This window comes from Trachymyrmex cornetzi, unplaced genomic scaffold, assembly GCF_001594075.2.
Source record: "Trachymyrmex cornetzi isolate Tcor2-1 unplaced genomic scaffold, Tcor1.1 scaffold147, whole genome shotgun sequence".
Classification (NCBI taxonomy): Eukaryota; Metazoa; Arthropoda; class Insecta; order Hymenoptera; family Formicidae; genus Trachymyrmex; species Trachymyrmex cornetzi.
This window is the reverse complement of record NW_017296059.1, coordinates 3,451,948-3,472,232: the sequence shown is the minus strand read 5'-3', so window position 1 is coordinate 3,472,232 and position 20,285 is coordinate 3,451,948. Positions and strand designations below refer to the sequence as shown.

Here is a 20,285-nt window from a genome sequence, read left to right as displayed (position 1 = left end):
AGCAGTGTAACGTATTAACGTGATCCAGCAGTGTCACATGTATTAACGTAATCCACTGATATCCGTATTGTACCATTCTTGCATATCAGGTGTGCCAGCATGTATCAATAATCTCAACAGTGAGATTATGTGGCTTATCGTTGTTAAAATTTTCAACAATACGTATTAAAATTTATTATTTATCGAATTGGTATGTAACGATACAATACATACATACACGCAATAAGTCCGCCTTTAACTGTCTCTTGTTCAAATTAAATGAGTTAACACACTCGATATTATTTTTCCAAATGCATTCAGCGTAAATAATACGTTTATCTAAATATAGATCCGAATTCAGAGTACAAAGATGAATGGCAGTCGCAATTGCTTATTACTGGTTGTGAAACGTTCCCGCCTCTAACAACTGACGTTCTCCATCAATGGCGGCGATGCTAGGTGGATGAAATATGGGAAAAAACTGCAGCGAAATTAATGCACATACTGTGGAATGATGCAATAGCGTTTATCTTACGCGTTAGCCACAAAAAACTGTTTTAAATATTGAGAAATAATGTGACAATTGGTTAACAATGATCTTTTTTTTTTTATAATAAATAAAAATATTTTTAATATATGATTTATTTAAGCAAAAGTTATAGTTACTTTCACAATGACCTTTTATTACTATACAGTTATAATAAGTTCTGTGCGTGTTTACAGAGTTTGTGCATAACTATACAATGTATTTACAGTAAAAGTCTTTAAATTACATTTAACTCTTTGGTATGATAATCAAGTATTCTTGCGAACTGAGTATGAGGTGCACGATTTAAACACAGCTTATTAACGGATTTCAAGATTTTCTGTTTATCAGTCAGCGTCGTTCTATCAATTCGAATTTATAAATGAATATAAATGAACGTCAACAGCTTCGGCATCATTAACAGTCTTGTTTTCGTTGCACCAACATCTCGGAAGATGTGATTGCCATCCATTCATTGGTCGTCGATTGGTACCACGTCAAGCCCAAGGAATATCTACCATTGAGATTAGCGTGTTGGCAATGACTGAACCACCATCCACCTCGATAGTTGGCCGCGCAGTCGGTGGTGCTGATGTCCATGTCACGATCTTTGGCGCTGAACGCCATGCCGTCCTGATAGGATAGTGCGTCGGTCGCGTTGCCCGAATAACCGGATACGTGCAACCGATAACCAGTCTCTTCGGAATCTATTGTGAAACGCTCGTAGTCAGCGCGCCAATGCACGCCGTAGGTGTCTGTCAGATCAATTCGCAGCCTACTGCAGTTGTCACGGGTGAGCCGATGCATCGCCTCGTTGCCGATCCAGAACTCGCTAACTGGTGAACCGAAACCAACCGAGTATTCATTCCAGGTGCGATCGAAGTCGACCGCGCCGTCAATTCTGCGGGCCACGACGATCCAACCAGCGCGGCAGGAAGCCAACAGGGGTGCTCCGGGACCAGGTGCCAGCAAAGTCAAGCCGTCGCGCTCCTCACAATTTCCCGGAAGGGAATCTACTATGAGACGGTACTGATCCTCTACTTGTTCTAGCTCGTGCGTGACGTTCACTGCCTTAGCCAAATTTCGAGAAAGGTCCAGTCGACTGAGGGTCTCATTCAAGGCGTCCAGACTCTTCCGCTGCACATCGCTCTTCTCCTGCAGCTGCGACGCGCTCACGCTCAACGCCTGAACCGCTCGTCGAAGATTGCCAAGCTCTTCCCTAGTCAGCGACAACTCGGCCGCCTTTCGTGCCGCATTTATTTCCAGCCTTGCCAGTTCTCGCTTCACTTCGGAACGATTGGTATAAACGGCCTCTTCGAGCAGACGAACTGAGTCGTACAGTCTTACCACTGACTCATCCAACTCGTTCATCGATACCAGATCTCGACTAGCATTGGATACTCTCTTCGAAAGCTCCACCTGCGCCAGCTCGAGACTTCTTACTCGTTCTTCAAGATGCTCACGGTCTTCGTACACCACTCGCTTCTCCACTATTGCACGCTTTCGCGCTACCACGGAAATCTTCCGCTCCACGTTACGTAGTCGTTCTTCGAGACGAGCGCGATGAGCCAGAGCACGGGAATAGCTGTGTCTTCGAGCTGACGTAATTTCGTGCGATCCGCTCACTTCGTTGCGAAAGACATCGGCTTTGTTGTGATATTCCGGCTTCTGCGGATCCTGCCGTTGACCAGAAAGCGAGGGCTCGCATTTTAGGGACTTTAGCTCGATCTGCACTGTGCTTAACTGCAATAAATAAAAAAGTTTATTTTGCATTGTGTACAACAACGTAATGCTGACTACTCTCTAATTCTAATATATCTCTCTATTACTGAGATCTTTAAAGACAAGATAGGGTAATAAACAAGCAAGTTTAAAAACCGATTAGTGAAACTATTAATGATTTGTAAATCTTATGATCTCTTCGTCCCACAAAATAAATTTCTACCGATTCTCTTTAATCCATCTACTTTTTACAGACGGTCCTTGATTGCGTGGTATGCGTGACTGCACGTGTGTAATACACACGCGCTTGTGGAATGCGTGAGAGTAGGGCCACAGCTGTCGACTCGTGTGGCTGCGGTCGCCAGCGTGTGTCAAATACCACAGACGGTAAGGACCATTGATCGAAATTTCTATTTGAGATAAAAAACGAATTCATAAATGCGTGCAAATGCATAGATCATTTTCTCTTGTGTAAAGAAAAATTTAATATTATTAATTTTGTATCATCTCATATATATTATTTGAAAATATGATATATATATAATTTAAATAATTATATATATATATATAGTTAATAATAAATATATAACTAAATTATTATATATATAACTTCATATATATGTTATTTACATTTTTAAAATAATTGAATTAAGTATAGCAAATACAATGTTCCATTATCTATTATTCCTTTTTGTCTGCAAACTATTTAAAACATCCAATACTTTGTGCAAAATAATTCGAATAAGAAATTGTATGAGATAAATTTTAATTTATAAACTCGCATCTCTATTCGAACCAACAACCCCTATTTACCTCTCATTCTTTACAAATCTTATCCTTAAATTTTATTATATTTGATTTCTTATGACGATTGAGAGTTGAAGATAGACGCGCAAAGGGCGGCAAGTATTTAAGAGGAGAGAGGAGGGTAGGCCGGTGGACCCGAGGGGCATATGCGTGCGGCTTAAAGGAAAGGCCCGTTGTGCGGGCGAGGCGGGAGGAAGGGAAAGAGGAGGAGGAGGTTGAGAAGCAGCTGCCAAGCGGCAAAACGAGAAACAGGAATGAAGCAGCTGGCCGCCCCGTGCAAGGCGCAGGTGCACCGACCATACATCCCTCTTTCTTCTTCCTGCCGTAAATACTAAATGGTAGCGGCAGCCGTTATCTACATGGACGCCCGTTGTCCGCGCGCGAGCAGCCGCATGCCGAGCCCTTCGGCGTGTATACGCATACCGCGAAATCGATCTTGAATCATTGTGAGCGAAAAAAAAATCGGTCGTGGTCATTGAGCGGCACGCGCACATCTAGGAATTTCGCCAGACCTCAATATCGTCAGGGACGGTATTGAAGAACATACGTAATATACAAGTTTTTATACGTAGAACTAGGACACATCATTCATTTCTAGACTTTATATATAGACGTGCGAAAGAGGAGAGAACTCTAATTCTAGCAACATTTAATTTTATCTTAAACATTTGGCGACTTTATTTTAACTGAATATACAGTTAAAATAAAATACTCGAAAAACTAACAAATTTATACTTCGATGTAAATTTTATTTCATGGAAAACAACTGAGAAATGAAATGATTAAGTTGTTGCTCCAAAATAAAGTATATTCTTTGTAACGAGTAAATCTCCCTCTCTTCTCATTCCACATCTGGTTTGGTTCAACGGCATTGCAAATTGATACCACCTGCCTATCATCTTCTGTTTTATTTTCTCTGGTATCAGCCTTATTTTCTAACATCTGCGAGAAGAGAACAATTTACCTGACTACTGACATCCGCGCAAGAGCGGGACAGGAGGCTGGCGCGTTCCTTGGTCGCAGCGATGTCGAGCCTGATGGTACCAAGGGTGGCCTCGAGCTTGGTGATCCTTCCACCAAGATCGCGTATACTCCTGCCTACCTCGGCGACGTCACCCTTCAGCAGGGTCAGTTCGCTCCTCATCCTCGAGCGCTCGGCAAGCTCCTCGCTGGCGTTCCGGGTCCTGAGCACCTCCGCGACCTCGCTCTGCAGTTCCGTCACGGCACTGCCCAGCCATCGCACCCTCAATCGCTCATTCTTCGCCTCGTTGCCACTTCCGCCGCGAAGAGCATTCACTTCCTTCCTACACGTGCGAGGGGATACGATTATAATACGTTTTTGTGGTGTCCATTTATTTTAAAATGATCGTATTTTTTTTATGCGTATCGTAAAAGTAACAGAGGAACAGCTAAGACCGTCGCACTTTTAAAACAAAGGTGAAACTGAGAGTAAATCTATATCTTCATCCCTTATTATCACGATAACTTTATACGTATATTTAAATCATATTATTATTATATCAAAACATTATTGTTTATCTAAATTCAGATAGATCTTACTATTAAATTTTCATTATTTTTTTATACAAAAATATGAAAACTTGTGTTGCGGGCTTTGTAAAAAAATTGATTCGATAGAAACCTTAGACTTCAATTAACTTCTAAGGATTCTCGCACAGGCATAATTATGCACTTGATGAGTTCTAGTACATGTGTATTGTATTACAATACACCGCATGCAAAAAGAGACGAAGAAAATTGCGTCTTACCTCAGTTGCTTCACTTCGTTCCTAAGGACGATGAGTTCGGTGTTCTTCTCCATCGCCTGTTTCAGACTCTCCTCCAAAGCATTGTAATCTTCCTGTCGATGATCCAACAATGCGCTCACTTGCTCTTGCAGTAGTTTGATCGTACTATTGAGATCCTCATCCGCGCGCGTGCCGGCGATCAACGTATTCGCAGCTATAATCGCTGATACCAGCAACAACAGATTCGCCATCTCCACGATCTCTTGAATATCTTCAGTCAAGATCTTCGGATTTCTATGCTTCTCAATTCATATATATTCCCCCTCGGGGAAATATATTTTTTATTTTATAAATCCTCGCGATGTGTATTATTTTATCATTAACACATACACAGATCTTCGGATGTTTATCCTCGATATTTAACAGATCCTTTTTATTTTCGGATTTAATCTCTTCTAAATTCTCGCATCTTCAAATTCTTGAAAATTCTCGCCGGGATCTCAATTTTAAATTTTCTCAGTAAGAATTCTTTACGAACACCTTACTATTTGGCACAACTGGTGAACGGATTTACCGTGATTCAATGTGATTTTAACACGATTTATCTGATTTATCTCGATAGCGAGATCGTTCAGTCGCGAAGTCACGTGCAGTGCGAGGATTGGCGCGATGTGTTTGATCGCCTCTCGAAAGCCTACTGGCGCGACCGAAACGGTGTACGAGTTTTATATCGGCCCTTGGACAAAGGTCCACTCGGACCCGGTGTGGAGCAGGTGTTCAGTAACACCAGGCCTTCGTCAGGTATATATTGTCTCGCGCGCCGCCATCCGTATCCCCACATGCCTGTTATGCGGTCCCTACCCACTCATATTCCAAGATGAGCATAAGATCGTAATAGATACGTCGTATATGAGATCGTGATATGATAAATGCGCAAGTACAGGGTGCTGGATAATAAGCGTGTGGCGAACGGGGCGAGATTTTCGGCTGAAAGTTTTCTTCTCCCGATAAAATTTAATTTGAGTTAAAAAACATAGATATCTTTTTATAAAACTTTTTGAATTTTACTTTCATTTAGTATTTTAGTAAATATCTCTAATCAAGATTTTGTAAAATTGAAGTCTATCTAAAAAGATTGGATGAATTTCTGATTTGCTTGCGGTTTGCAGGACCGTTTTTTCAAATTTTTTGTACAAATCACAGGAATGTATTATATGGACGTGTTATGTTTTAAGAGGATATGGATTTCTGTTGTATCGCCTAATCGGAAAAAAAAAAAATGAGAAAGGCAAACGGCCAATTCGGCATATCAGGTAAAATTAATAATTTATTGAAAACAATTGTCCAACCTGTTGGAATCTACCGTCTATGTTTACGGATATGGTAACGCGTTAGTGGATATTCAATTGGGGTGATGGAAGTACGGCTACGTGTTTATGTGTTTGGATTCGTTTGTATGACAAAATGTTGGATATAATACGGAAATTCCCACGCGCGCACAGATGCGTGTGAAAATAACGTTCTCCCGTTAAATACAACGTCATTCGTTCCCGAATAATATTCATACGATCTCACGATATTTGTTCGAAGTCGATGCTAACGATGCTAATATTACCGAATATTCCATGAGTAATAATATGGCAGAAAATGGCACCGAGCTAATTATTCCTGTAAAGGCGAATAATCAATTCAACGAATACGACAGATTCAAATAGAATTAGATATAACAGAGAGCTTTTGCAATTCCGTGTTTTGAATATGATAAACGCTAAAAATCACGTACAATGCTGCAACGGATATGATTGATAACTTGTGATCTATTTGCAAGCTTTGTGAAATATACCCAGTAAGCAAACTATCCGCGGAATGTTAGCAGATTGGTAACAAATTCCATTAAAAAAATTTAATAGATTTAGTACTCTTTATGTTCGCATTAAGTGTTCTACTACCGGAGGAACCTATCAACACAACATGATAGTAGAATGGCAGAAATTGAGCAAAGTCTATTGAACGCAGATTTTCGATTTCTGCTATCAAATTTGCTCCTACTATCAATCTGCTGTCAAAGTTATGTAAATATTAAATAGAGTTCGTGAAATATTTTCATATATTCGACTTATTTTTATCACTGTCGTGACTTTTATCTTTGACAGATTAAATAGCGTGACGTCTTGTAGATATTAATTCTCCTAAAAGATCCGCACAAATAACAATTCATTTAACAATATAAGAGACGCCAAGAAATTTACATTGAACACAGATTCTGCTCGATTTCTGCTATCATTCTGCGTTAAACTATAAATAAATCTGCTTGGTTCTTGCCACCAATCTGCTGTCAAATAATATAAACAAATTTTGTTATATTCTTTGTGACATTCTATCAGCAGCATATATAGATTTTGCATTAACTTTGTAACCTTCCAGTAGACCTATTCTGTAACTTTTAATAATAGTTCGTTATACTATCGTTGCGCAGCTTTTTTACCATGTAAAATACTTGCGCAACAACATCCCTAGTTAGTAAAATTGTTAAAAAGTTACAAAATAGGTCTACTGCTGATAAAATTTATCAGTAGATATTTTTTGTTAGTAGCAAAATCTATTCAAGCAAACTTGATTGTCTGGATATTTATACCAAACACGCGAACTTAGCGTTTATAACATTCAAGGCGTTTATGATATTGCAAAAACTCGCCAACAATTGCGGGTTGGAGTAAAGGGTGAATTGGATCGAAATTAAAAAACTGCCCCATAGAAACAGCATACAGATAAGAGAAAACAATAAAAACTGAAAGAACTTTCAAAAGATACAAGAGTGGAAGCGGCAAGAAAATTTTCATTCTAATCCGATTCACCCTGCATTTCCGGCCAACCCCATTACAATACACATTACGTAAATAATTTACCGCTTATATTTTGTAAAACCAAACTCACGTTAATTCACGTCGGTTCTACATTGCAAATCTAGGCAATAATGCACTTAAATTATGCCTTAGGGATGGAAGGGGGCATAGCTACAGCTCTTATGTTCAAAAACAAAATATATAAATTTCTATACACAACAATTAGTTGAATCTCAGAATGCGTAAACAAAAAAGTAATCTTAACAAAAAAAATAAAAATAAAAAGCGAACGCAGAAGCTCTTTCTTTTTGTTATCATATTGCTACGTCCCTGGTTGGGGCATTTCGTATGCCTAACACGTGCCAGTCGCGTGTCCCCAATAAATTCTCTAAAGAATTACGTCACTTAAACGCATCTTCAGAATCTGCTACTCTGTAACAAGTACTATATACTTAGCACATACTACGGAAGTTAATCCGATTACACAGCCAGAAAGTCAAACTTAATTTTGTGCAATGTGCGTACATAACGCTAATTGGATTCCTCCTTAAGTCTGGGCAGATCCGTACGTGCCGGTCGGCGGTCGGTAGAGTCTGGGCAGCGTCAGAATCTGTAAGCTATTGAACGCGTACTTGCGCACACCAATATTTTTCCACGTGTTCTCTCGACGACAGCCCTCACTAAAACAGAAAGAAGCAATGCATTCAGCAGAGATAATTCAAAATTTACGAGATAATCTCAATTCCCAATAATATATAAAAAAATATTTAAAATTATTTCGTATATTACGCGAGTAGAAAAATAATTTTTTAAAATTGAATTACATATAATGATTAATTCGACCCCATTCAAATATCTTTTTCTCTTCCTTTTTTACTTACCTTCGCATACAATCGAGAGCCCTCATGTATTCGTGTTCAGCCAGATGATACTCCGATGACAATATATTGACTTGTTCAAGAGTGATGGACATACTAGTCCGATCTTTCGCGCTTTTGCAGCTAGTGAATCTTAAACCGCGCATCCTTCGACATATTTGCGAGGACAATTGCAAGATTTCTACATTCTTATTGACTCTTTCTTGCACACACGTCTTTAAATTCACCATCATATCCGACAATGTGTGGCCCAGAATTGACCTAGCAGCAACTGAAATAAAAAAATATATCAATTTTAGAATCTATTAACAAAAAATATGTAAACAATACAAAAATCTAAAAGGCGTTTAAAAAAAATATCTTATAAAAGTTTTAAATATTTTTAAACAATATTTCTTAGATTATTATCTTTACAATAAGCTTAGTTAGTTCTAAACTTACAACGCGTAGATGTAGGTTCCGTTGGTAAATTCAGCTTCTTAAATCTTAAATAATATTCGTTCAATCTATCAAAGTTGTCCATATTGCTTTTCTCCTGTGGTTTTGTGGTGCCAAGGCTCTCGGCTAAGGAAGCCATTTCGTTGATACCGACGTTGAAGAACACGGGAGTTACATTGAACGACAACGTTTGTCTTGAGGAGGGCACTAATGGCAAGAGAGAGTAAATCGCGTCTGGAACCGGGAGTATTACCGTTAGCGCACTTCGCGAGCCTACCACGCGCGGCACAGGAAGCTGGAATGCGTTAGACTTTCCTTCAACTCTGTAAGAATAACATTTGCGTTTATAGATAAAAATTTCTTTTTAACTCTTAAACACTTCACTATGGGAACAACACACTGGTGTATGGCATATCCAACCCAATTCGATTGCTTATAATTTACATAAAATTAACACGCAGTTATTAAATTTCGATTTAAAAACTCCGATTTCGACGATTGTTAAGTCTGGCACTTCCAAGTGCATCTCAAGACATCTAATCAAGGAACAATATTAGAAATGATGAGTACGCTTTCACAGCATACTGGATAAAGAAGACATCCCACAGTAACACCGGCAAGGACGACATTGCAGAAGAGAATTTCGTAATATTTCCGGAGTGGAAACTATCCTAGATAGAAACGGGAACCGACGAGAGCATTCAGCAAAATAAAAAAAAAAGACATTTATCAAAACTTTTGTATAGACTTACAGAAAAGTTTCTACATTAACAAGTCGATTTTACTGTGATGCATTTTATATTTAACCATCTAATCGAAATAAAGGAAAACGTTTGCTTGATTAAGCAATAGAAAAGCATAGGAAAAAAGCCGGGTATGCCATACTGAAAAGGCGTTTAAGGGTCAATTAATAAATGTGATAAAGCTTTTGCTTACCTCGGTTGAATGCCACATCTGGACAGAGTGAACGTGACAGTATGCGTGTCTTCGACCGCTACAGCCATGTCGCCCCACATGTCTATCTCGTCTCCGTAATAGCTAAGAAGGCCTTCAAAGGAGACCAATGGTCCCAGAGTTGTAAGTATTAGCAGAAACATCGGGTCGGGCCGTTGACACCATAATTTCGCCATTATGCCGGTTACTAAGGCAGTTAGCTGAAATTTTACGGGGTTATTCTCAAATGTTCTTATATATTTTTCCAAATTGAATAATATAATGATAAGCTCACCGCTTGACTGAAGCAAACATCTCGTCTATACCGGACGTTGCATGCGCGTTGCGCCGTTTTTGAATCCTCCTGTACGCGAAATACGGAATGTGTCAGTCTGGCAGTTTTCAGCAGACCGTCCATAGCTTGCCGCAGCTTCTTCATGCTCGGCCTGAGCTCGCTCGTCCAATCGACAATTGACGCGAAGTCTAGGCCCTCAGTAAACTTGTTCCTCTGTCCCGAATTACTTTTGATCACACGCGTCATCGAATCAACTGCTTGGCACACTTCATTGGAAGATGAGTTACGATAAGTATCGGTTATCCCTAATAATGTATTATGTTGCATGTCTTTACTACGTTTTACTACGTTTTACTACGTTTTTACATAAAGAACATTACATACGATAAGAAGACTTCCTTACCTTCCTTTGCCTTGGAGAGCGCTGATTTCTCCAATCCTGGGCCGGACTGCTGCACCTCGTTTGACTCCTCGAGCAATTTGTTCGACTCCTCGCACTTGATACCGTTCTTTGGCTGAATGGTAACGACTTCAACATTATGCCGATTGCTCGGCAAGCAGCCCTTCAAACTTTGCGACCTGCCCAGGCTACCTTTGTTACGCAATCGTACGGCTGGGCTGCTGCATCTGCCACAGAGAAACTTCACCTTAGACACGAGGCACATGACGCTCGCCTCAATATTCAACTGAGTGAGATCCCACGGCTCCGGCTCGTCTGTAGGTTTGTAATAATTTGCGGATGGCGAATTGCACATCTTTTGAGTGTCTAAGAAACGCTTGCATGGATCGGTATCGTTCTTCATATCTTCCTTCTCGTCGTCATAACCTTCTTTTCTTTCGTTGTCGTGATTTCGCTGGATACTCTCGTCAGTTTCCGCTTCTGCCTGTTTAGGATAATCCTCCACATCCGGAAATATTACAAAATTTTCTTCCGCAACGTCACCCTCGCCGGTGTTATTGTTCGGCGTCTCATTTCTTGAGTATGCTATGGAAGTGTACTCGCCATTTCTGATGCCGTTCTTCGACCAGATATCTTGCACACATTCAGGAGTATCGGGCGTAACAAAATCGTCGAAATCGGGGCTCTTTAAGTCGAAATTAAGTTGCTGCGTGATTCGTTTAAAGGGTGACAAGGATTGATTAATTTTAAAGTCCAGCGTCAAAGTGTCGTCCGAAGATGAGGTCGAGTTCTCCTGGACTTTCGCGACTTTGTACTCTTCCAAAAACGTTAAAGCCTCCTCTACTAAGCCGGGATCCCAGAGACTAAGTAAGATCCTAGTTTTTGTAATCATATCCTCGCATATCGGCAGCATGCCACTCGTCTGCTTCTCCTTGGCAAGTTTCATCAAGGATCTCATTGCTTCTACAACGTCCCGGCGTAATTGTTTGATCGCTTGGATCGCGTCATGCGCCATCGTAATTTTGGATGTTCCCTGATACAGCTGATTACTTCGCATAGGTGACTCCTTTAGTGCCTGCACCAATCTGCAGACAAAAAACAATATTACTAAAAACTGTGATTGTATTTTATATACTTTGACAATTATTTGGACAAGAAAGGGTGTACCTTATGAGTCCGCCGTTTTTGCTTTTATGGGAATGGGCTGTAAACGCTCCTACGCTAATAAAATCATAAAATCCGCACTTGTTCAGTGTATCGTTGTGGACCCACATTCGTTGAAGATGTAAATTCAAAGGCGCAAATTCGAGAGTACGGTCGTTCTTACGCGACGACTGTTTAAAATAACTCCCTAAAATTCAAATCACCAAACATTAAAACATTAAATTTTTAGAGACGAGCTAAAGTTAATTTTTTGTTTCATGAACATATTGAACTATTTTTGTTACGAAATAAACATGGATTCACCTTTGTAGGCGGCTAAGTTTTCTTTGGCTTGGGAATACAAATGTAACAAGTGAAGATGACGATCGAGCAATTCGATTTGCTTCGTATGCCATGGCTCTCTCAACTCTCCCATTCCAGCTACCTCTTGTAATAATTCCTTTTCTTCCTGTATCCAAATAGCTCTGCAATTTACCGCTACGTTATTTCATTACGGTTTCACGATTTTACCATTTATAACATAATATCAGATGAAATGTGCTCACAATAAATGTTGTGGAAATTGGAAACAGAGTTTACTCTCTGCCATAATCTCATGTACGCATATATCACCTCCTAATCCGGAATGGAATCTACGATAACCAGATCAGATGAGGGCTATAAAATGCATCTATAATAACGTCAATTCGTTAGTGTAGAAACTTACCTGTAAGTCTGCACAAATGGATTGGCAAAGAGAAGTTTTAATTGGCCTTGATGTGGGAACTTAATTTTTGTCCCTAATCTTGGAGGTAACGATTGTGAGCGTCTATGCGAAGGCAGCTAAAAAATGTTAATATCGATAAGAATTAAATGATTGTATAAAGAAAATAATGACAATTCTGTCTAAAAACACTGATCAAATTAACTTATTACTTGTTGGTTATTACTGTTGTATACTGCATTTCGCGATGGTGTACTCTCTGTGCTATTCCCTTTATCCTCGGCTTCCAGATTCCACACATTAATTGTTAAAAATCCAACTGTCGTTGTTTTGGCTGATTTTAATGGTATCCTTAATCTAAAAAGAATCAAACAAAGATAAAAACAGTTGAAACAATTAATTAAATAATTTTGATACATGCAGTTAATCAAAGAAAGTTATAATACATTTTCTTATATATATAAAATTTTAATTAAAAAAAAACATGTAATTAAATAAAAAATTTTTAAGTTTTATATTCCAATGCAGGATTTTCGAATTTATTAAATATCGATATTCACAAATTAGAATTACCTAGGAGTATCTTGCACTATACTGAATGTCACTACCGCACTTCCTATTGGAGTTGCGGTTTGGCTGACTCTTTCTCTGACGTCGTATGCGGTTATCCTAATTTTCGTTTCAGTGGTTAATCCGTCGCTAGCTCGGAAGCTTACCGTAGTTAAGAAATTCGGATTACTACTTCGCTGAAACAGGTCACGAAGAAACTCTTACAGAATTACAACTTGGAGGGGAAACAGTTTTCGAGAATTTTTCGTAGTTACCTCTACAACTTCCGTTCGTGCATACTTAATCCAAGTTTTGGAAGATTTAGACTGTACATCTATCTCTAAAACGGGAGTGGGTGGTCGGCCGTGTCCATCGCACAACAGATTGTCGCAGGCTAACGATATCTCGCACATTGGTACTTCCGCCGGATCTGAAAAAAAAAACAAGTATGAATCCATTCATGAGACCAATGATGTACGTCAAATTTTACTTATGCTTTATGCATTAAGCGTGAATAGCGATCCACAGAGAATACAATTTTATTACTATGTATAGTAATAAAAATATATACCTGTAGCTGTAATGAAATACTTTACTAGCTTTAAACAAATAGCAAAGTTGTATCCTGTGAAAAATATTACAATGATATTTTATTAATAAAAATTCAACAAAAATATCTCCCAAATCCTGCATCAATTAACTCCACGAATTTAATATTAAATTTTAGTCAGTAAATTTTAAATTTAATTTTTGTCAAATTTTGTTAGCTATTAATCTAAGATTAAAGAGCTTATAATAATCAATATGCTAAAGAAGGCGTGAAAAAAATTGTGCGTTCTCCAGACAAGGGAAAACTTTCAATTTTGGAACAATTAAAGCGTTCACACCTGTGAAGGTCCCGCGCTGCAGCCGCAACATCTGTATATCGGTGTCGTGCTTGTGCCCACTGAAGGCCTCGATGCGCTGTCGCAACGACAACAACTGGCTCCGCATACACTCGTAGCTGGCCAGCTGCAGCGCCTGCAACCAACTGTCCCGTTCCTCGGCCGTGTTGGCGCCTAACTGTTGAAACAAGCCTCCGTCGAAAACTGCAACATTTTTCCCTTTCTGTGCTTTTCAACGTCGCCTTGCATGCTACGTGAAAACGAGACAGGCATGCACGCATGCAGATGACGAGTGTGTCATCAATGCATCGTTACAGTGATGCATCAAGGAAGAAAGAGAGGAAAGGGGATGAAAATATAGAAGCTACAAATGATGATACTTGCCTATGCTGAATCCGTAAGGAACCTGGTTGCTGGACGGATCCACACGAACCGTACACTGTTCCAATATGATCACTCCTAGCGGCTCCGACCACTGTTCCCGCGATTTGAAATAGAACAGAAGGTTGCCTCGCAGTCTGCACCATCGTTCGAGACTTACTGCACAAGAGAAGCAGAGCAGCAGCGGCTTAAGCGCGATCATTCATATGTTGGGATATTTTCATTAGAGAGGGGGTTTCTGTGAGCGATAACAAGCGGCAGAAGAAGAGACAGAGGAAGAAGAGGACAATATCTTTCGCAACAGTTTAGTTCATTATCGACATTCTAGCGATTAATGATCATGTTTTTCGAAAGAGCTTATCAGTCGCATCGAAACAGTCATTAATAATAATGTGCAAATGAGGCTCTCCAACTAAAAATCTGTTAAAGATTCATTAGCAATTGGACTTCAGTTTACTGCGCTTGAGAATACTGATTAATGTTAATAAAGAACACACCCATGTATCTTCCTCCAATTTTAATAAGCTGTGGATATATTAAAATATAGATAAAAACACGTGAGCTATATATTTTTTATAAGTACTTTCTCCCACGTTAAAAGAACGAAATTCTCTCTTGAAAAGAATTTTTCTTGAGTGAAAATTGTCTAAACGGTCAGATACAAAAAAATGTTTTAAATAAAAGTTAAACGATTTCAAGAATATTTCATAGTAATAATTTAAAAAATTATAGTAATAAAAAAATTATAATAGTGATTTAAAAAATGTTTTATTTATAAAAAATTAAAAATTAAAAAAATTGTTTATCCTCTTAACACATGCACACATAAGAGATAAAGACTAAAATAAGAAAGCACTTATAAAAAAATATGTATCTCTTCTTATAAAAATTGGAAGGGAACATTTTATTATGTTCCCAGATAATCGCGACAAGATTATTTTTCTTTCTTATAGTTTGCATAGAATATCCTTCCGAGAATACGATTTCTCATGAGACCGATTACCCTTATCATTCCATCATATTACGTCACTGTGTCCTTGATCCCTCCTATTTTTATCCTTTTCGTTAAGATCAATGCGATTGATGCGCTCATGAACTACAGGTATTTACAAGCACCCAAAGATTCTTACATGCTATGTAAAGATATAAATGTAAAATGTATATAAATATTTAAAAAAATGTTTTCTACTTATTCTCTTTAAATTTAAAGCGTTGCGTGTCTCGTGAACGGCGGATTAAATCAAAACTTCTACGTTATTTTTTCTCATTTTTCCAGAGTTTCTATTGAAAAATGCATACAACATGCGAAGCATTTCATTTCACATGCAATTCTCGATTTACCACCAAAAGCGAGCTTTGTAATTTATCAAGTTTTCGCACTTGATTAACTCTTTTAACATAAAACAATCCCACAATCTATATAATACTGAGATATTAATTGCTGATAACAATTTAAATAATGTAAACCAAAAATAAGATAAATCACAAAATATCATAGCTGTGAGAGTTTGTTGATATTGAGAATTTTCGTTTTTATTCCGATAAATCGAGAATTAAGCACTCAGTAATAAACTCACTGCATGCAAACATTACATATTAAGCAAAAAATTCAAATTAGTCATTTTAATGTAAAAATTAAAGCATATTAAATACGAAAGAATAGAGATGTTAAATTTTCGAGCTGGAAATTTGGATATTTTATTTATTTGTTAGATTATCTAATTTTTCTTATCCAGTCTTTGTTTCAATATGCAATAAATAAATCGCGAGATTGATCTCACTGAAGCGTGCGTCGAATTCTTGCAAGTGTTTTTTAAGTGTCGAAGAAAATGCGTCCACACACGTTAATCAAGATTAGTCGGACCGTCAAAGAGCGTGTTAATCGCGTTAAAAATTGTGAAGTAGGAGCGTGAGATGGATTCCAATAAGTATGTATCATATTACAGCAAAATGCACTCGGGCAAATGTACCTTTGCTCAAGCCGGCAGTAACGCAATTGAGATCTCGTAGACTTTTATGCGACCTTCCTTTCTGATTTTTGTTCTCGGATTTTTTACCTGTACCTGAAAATTGCACGAGATTGCTAATAGCCGCCACAACGACATCTTATTGTTAATAAAATAAAAGGGCAAGAAGAAAGAGCAGCGAGTGAGTTAATTTAACTATTGCGATTATATGTCAGGTCGTATCGATTTATAACAAATCGCGTGGGCATGAAATATAAGTTTCCGTGGATTTCTTTGTTATCAGTTTATTAATATCTCGTTAATGAATGATTATTTTTATCGTCGCTAATTTATGGAAAGAAGGAATAGATATTATTTTGAAATAACTCATTTGATTCTATTTTTTGACAAATTCTCATTTTGTTATTAGAATATTTCTGGCTCGTAATATTGAAACATCATTTAGTTACCTACTTTTTACTCAAATATCTTAGTATCTGAGTAATCTGAGTATCTGTATTTAATTTAGAGTAGAACTTTAGATAATATAGGATAAGGTAGTAGTTTCAAATATGATATAATTCTGAACAAAATTAAAGGCCTATTCTTTACCAAAAAAAAACTCTTTGAACTACACGGTGCGATAAGTTGAAATTAAATAAATTATGTTTTTTTTTTATTTAACTTATTGCACTGGATTTATTGCATTGTAGTACACCAGTTCAGAGAGTTCACTGATAAAAAACAGACCTAAGATTTTTTTTAGTTTCAAGTTCGGTAGTCTTTTTCCATTTTGGTACTCTTTAATACCCTCTAATGAGATCAGAATTATCAAACTTGAAATTTTACTTTTTTGCGAATTGTATCGTGTTCGAAATTGTACCACCTCACCTTACAGCTTTAAAATAATCGAATAGACTTCGATCTATTCTTCATACCTTCGCTAAGTTTCTAATGCTGACGTCATTCAACGTATGACAAAACAAATAGTCTGCTTCGTGCAAAGCCATGCCGTAATACGAAAGAACAGAGAAACAGGATAAATTATCAGTCTCTCCGCTGATGGGGCATCGAATAAGTCAAATGGAACAATTCATGGGAGCCGATAAAATTTCTTTCGTGCAACATATTCTATCATGATGTAATATTTAATAAATCATTAAGGGTATATGAGCCTAAAGATCAAACAATTCCAATCAATAAATATAAAAAGACTTCGAACGACATTAATGAATCATGTCTCTTTTATTACTAAAACAAAGCTAGAATCAAATGTCATTTTTTGTAATTACTTGTAAGGCTAATATTATATATTTGTTCATTTATAATAATTTTTCAAGCGTGTTAATTGACTGCGGGAAAAAAAAGTTCTCAAGTTCTCAAGTATCTATTCTACAGTCAATTAACAAACTTGAAAATGTTGTCCTACTACAAAAACGGACAAATGTAATAATAGTCTAACACATTCGACAATCTGAATCGCAAGATTTTCTAAAAGTCTCTACGTCAAACATCAAACGAAGAATTTTTAGAAGTTTATCGTCAAGCCTTGAACAACATGAACAAAGAATAATCATGCATCGGTAATCACATTCGCCAAGATAAATTCCATCGCTATAATTGATCTTATAATTTGAAGAGATATTTATTGCGTTTGTAGACGTTCCAAGAACTCACTTTCCGTCCTGCGAAAGAAGCCTTCTTGCCGTTCTCTTACGTACAGGATACCCTCTTTCTCGAATTTTTGCGAAGGCTGTGTAGCCAGAGTCAATAGCTCCTGCTTATTGAATCTCATCTTGCGCAGGCAATCAAGCCAACATATTTACAGTTTTCGCTGCTTACTTGTCTCTTATATACTGGAAGTTGAAAAAGTCTTTAAAAACCATCATGCATCCTTGAAATTTCGTGCAATGCAACTATTATACAATCTTGAGAGCTAACATTCTTTTTCTCTATCAATTCTGTATTAATTCTGTATAATTAATTTAATTTTAATGTTGGATTTAATTTACAAATATGTAAGCGTAACAAGAATTGATGCCTTATATTTGTGGTACACATTTTATATTACCCATTTATGGCTACTAACAGTACACTGAGAACAATATCTTGGTTGTGCTAACAAGAGGCACAAATAAAAATTCTGAATCATACTAATCAGAATTCTAATTATTATCATAATTAAATTTCTGATTATCTCGATTAGAATGCTTGATAAAAAGTGTCTGATTTGTACATGATTGTTAAACTCATAATGTCAAATTATACCCAATTTTAGTTATTTATAATAATTTCTATTCATCGTCACTGCTCTTATTCAATATGTATTATCGTTAATTTAACTAAACAGTGTAGTTAAACAATTTAATTCAAGAAAATTTATTAAATTTGACTCAAATTTAATTTATTATTTAAAGGTATATGTTAATATAGACTTTGAAACTAATTACAGAAATAAATTGATTTATATTTTGATATACATAGAAGTTAAAAATAATAAAATGTTATTTAACTCAAGAGATTGAGTTGCTATTGCTTTTTTGATATCTAATAGTAAACCTTTATAGTTTATCGAATCTATCAGAATCTCGATTAATACAATCAGAGATTCTTCTCGATATAAGAAATATAACTATCAAAATAGTATAAAGTATAAACCTCAACATTTCAGAATATATCTTTGGTCTGATCGTATAATAAGAAGTTTAACCCTATAAAACACTATGTTCTTAGAACGTTATATAAATATTAAATAATGTTCAAGTAACATTCTAGGAATATGTAGGAATGAGTACTCATAATTTCAAATTGAGTAATCAATAAGGTATCTTTACTTTTGAATCTTTGATATACACGGATCCTATATATCTTGTGTATTTCTTTCTTTCGAAATACTAGGAGCACATCTAATGTTCTTTCTTTTTTTTTAAATACATAACTTCATAAATACTTCCTAAAGATATTAAAATAATATATAAGAATCACTTAAAATAATTTTGGTACACACTTGTAAAAATTATGAAAATTAACGAGGAATAATAATGTAAAGAACCAAAAACCATTGTGCATAGGTACTAAGAATTAACCAAGAAATGATTCTTGGTTAATTCTTAATTAACCGAGTCACAAGTTCACTCACGGAAAAACAAAGGCTTATAAAGAGGAGGGAGAGACGTACCATTTTTACAGATGGATCACTGCTCGAGGTTCCTCTCGCTGCCATCGGCATTGCGGCACGCTCTAAAAGATCAAAACACGGCTGGAAAACGGTAATCGGCAGCGCGGTATCGAAAAATTTCTATATTCGCTCACTCACGCCGACGGTAGAATGCTGAATTCAGTAGCAACGGGAATCCAGGATATCCAGGCTCGCCCGTTCTCGCGAGGAAACTCGCAGTCGCGCATCGGGGAACCCCTGTCAAAAATCAGCCGTGTTTCGCACCACCGTTCCCCGCGGACAGCTCATTCCCGTGGCGTTAACGGTGCGAATCAATCTTAAGCCGACGGGACGCACGTGCGACATGGAGAACGAATCGGTCGGGATCGTACGGACGTCCGATTCGCGCGGCAATCTTAACGCATCGCGGGCGAGACGTTAAGGCGTGAAAGGCAAACATAGCGGTCGGCGACGTGACGAAGTAACGGACATCGTGGCGACACTGACAGCAACTGAGAGGCAATCAGAGCAAATCAGAGACGTTACGAACCGTGCACCGGGGTTCACCGGAGTTCACCGGAGTGCGACGTGCGAGTACGACCTGAGTAACTACTAACTGGGTGGTCTCGTTTTCTTTGCTGTTTTTCGAAAAATTCAGACACCATGGCACCATCTACTAGCCGATCATGAGTGCTTGATCGATAAGTCGAATATCGATAGATGATAATGTCAGGTCTGATATCAGAGTGCATTTCATTTGGCACTCACAACATCCGCCAGCATTATTAGAATAGTCGGAATAGTCGTAATTTAATTGCTGAACACCCAATGAATCTGCTCACTTTTGTAAGTTTTACGTTTTACCTCATTTCACAAGATACACAATCGACTCTCTAAAATTTCTTTGAAAGAACGTATAAGGTGCAACAGTG

The 20,285-nt window shown here is 37.5% G+C and overlaps 2 protein-coding genes across 4 annotated transcripts; both read right to left on the bottom strand.

The window, feature by feature from the left end:
* Positions 1 to 664: 664 nt before the first annotated feature.
* Positions 665 to 5,816, bottom strand: LOC108757729 (protein scabrous). Its single transcript, XM_018502248.1, has 3 exons — positions 4,804 to 5,816; positions 3,999 to 4,338; positions 665 to 2,248 (listed from the first exon to the last, which is right to left on the bottom strand). The coding sequence occupies exons 1-3, from the start codon at positions 5,031 to 5,033 to the stop codon at positions 923 to 925; spliced, it is 1,896 nt and encodes a 631-aa protein (XP_018357750.1). The 5' UTR covers positions 5,034 to 5,816; the 3' UTR covers positions 665 to 922.
* A 68-nt stretch (positions 5,817 to 5,884) lies between these two features.
* Positions 5,885 to 20,175, bottom strand: LOC108757727 (type I inositol 3,4-bisphosphate 4-phosphatase). 3 transcript variants are annotated; one of them, XM_018502245.1, is made up of 19 exons: positions 19,513 to 20,175; positions 19,375 to 19,436; positions 17,874 to 18,052; positions 16,221 to 16,313; positions 14,254 to 14,409; positions 13,873 to 14,073; positions 13,261 to 13,415; positions 13,010 to 13,182; positions 12,649 to 12,793; positions 12,440 to 12,555; positions 12,279 to 12,365; positions 12,037 to 12,197; positions 11,737 to 11,920; positions 10,573 to 11,654; positions 10,170 to 10,435; positions 9,878 to 10,095; positions 8,945 to 9,264; positions 8,507 to 8,774; positions 5,885 to 8,305 (listed from the first exon to the last, which is right to left on the bottom strand). In XM_018502245.1, exons 3-19 carry the CDS (start codon positions 17,989 to 17,991, stop codon positions 8,173 to 8,175), a joined length of 3,876 nt encoding a protein of 1,291 aa, XP_018357747.1. In that variant the 5' UTR covers positions 17,992 to 18,052; positions 19,375 to 19,436; positions 19,513 to 20,175; the 3' UTR covers positions 5,885 to 8,172. The 3 variants fall into 3 exon arrangements, with proteins under 3 accessions (XP_018357747.1, XP_018357746.1, XP_018357748.1); XM_018502244.1 differs by having other exon boundaries at positions 10,170 to 10,474; positions 19,375 to 19,434; XM_018502246.1 differs by lacking the exon at positions 16,221 to 16,313 and having other exon boundaries at positions 10,170 to 10,474.
* Between the last annotated feature and the right edge of the window lie 110 nt (positions 20,176 to 20,285).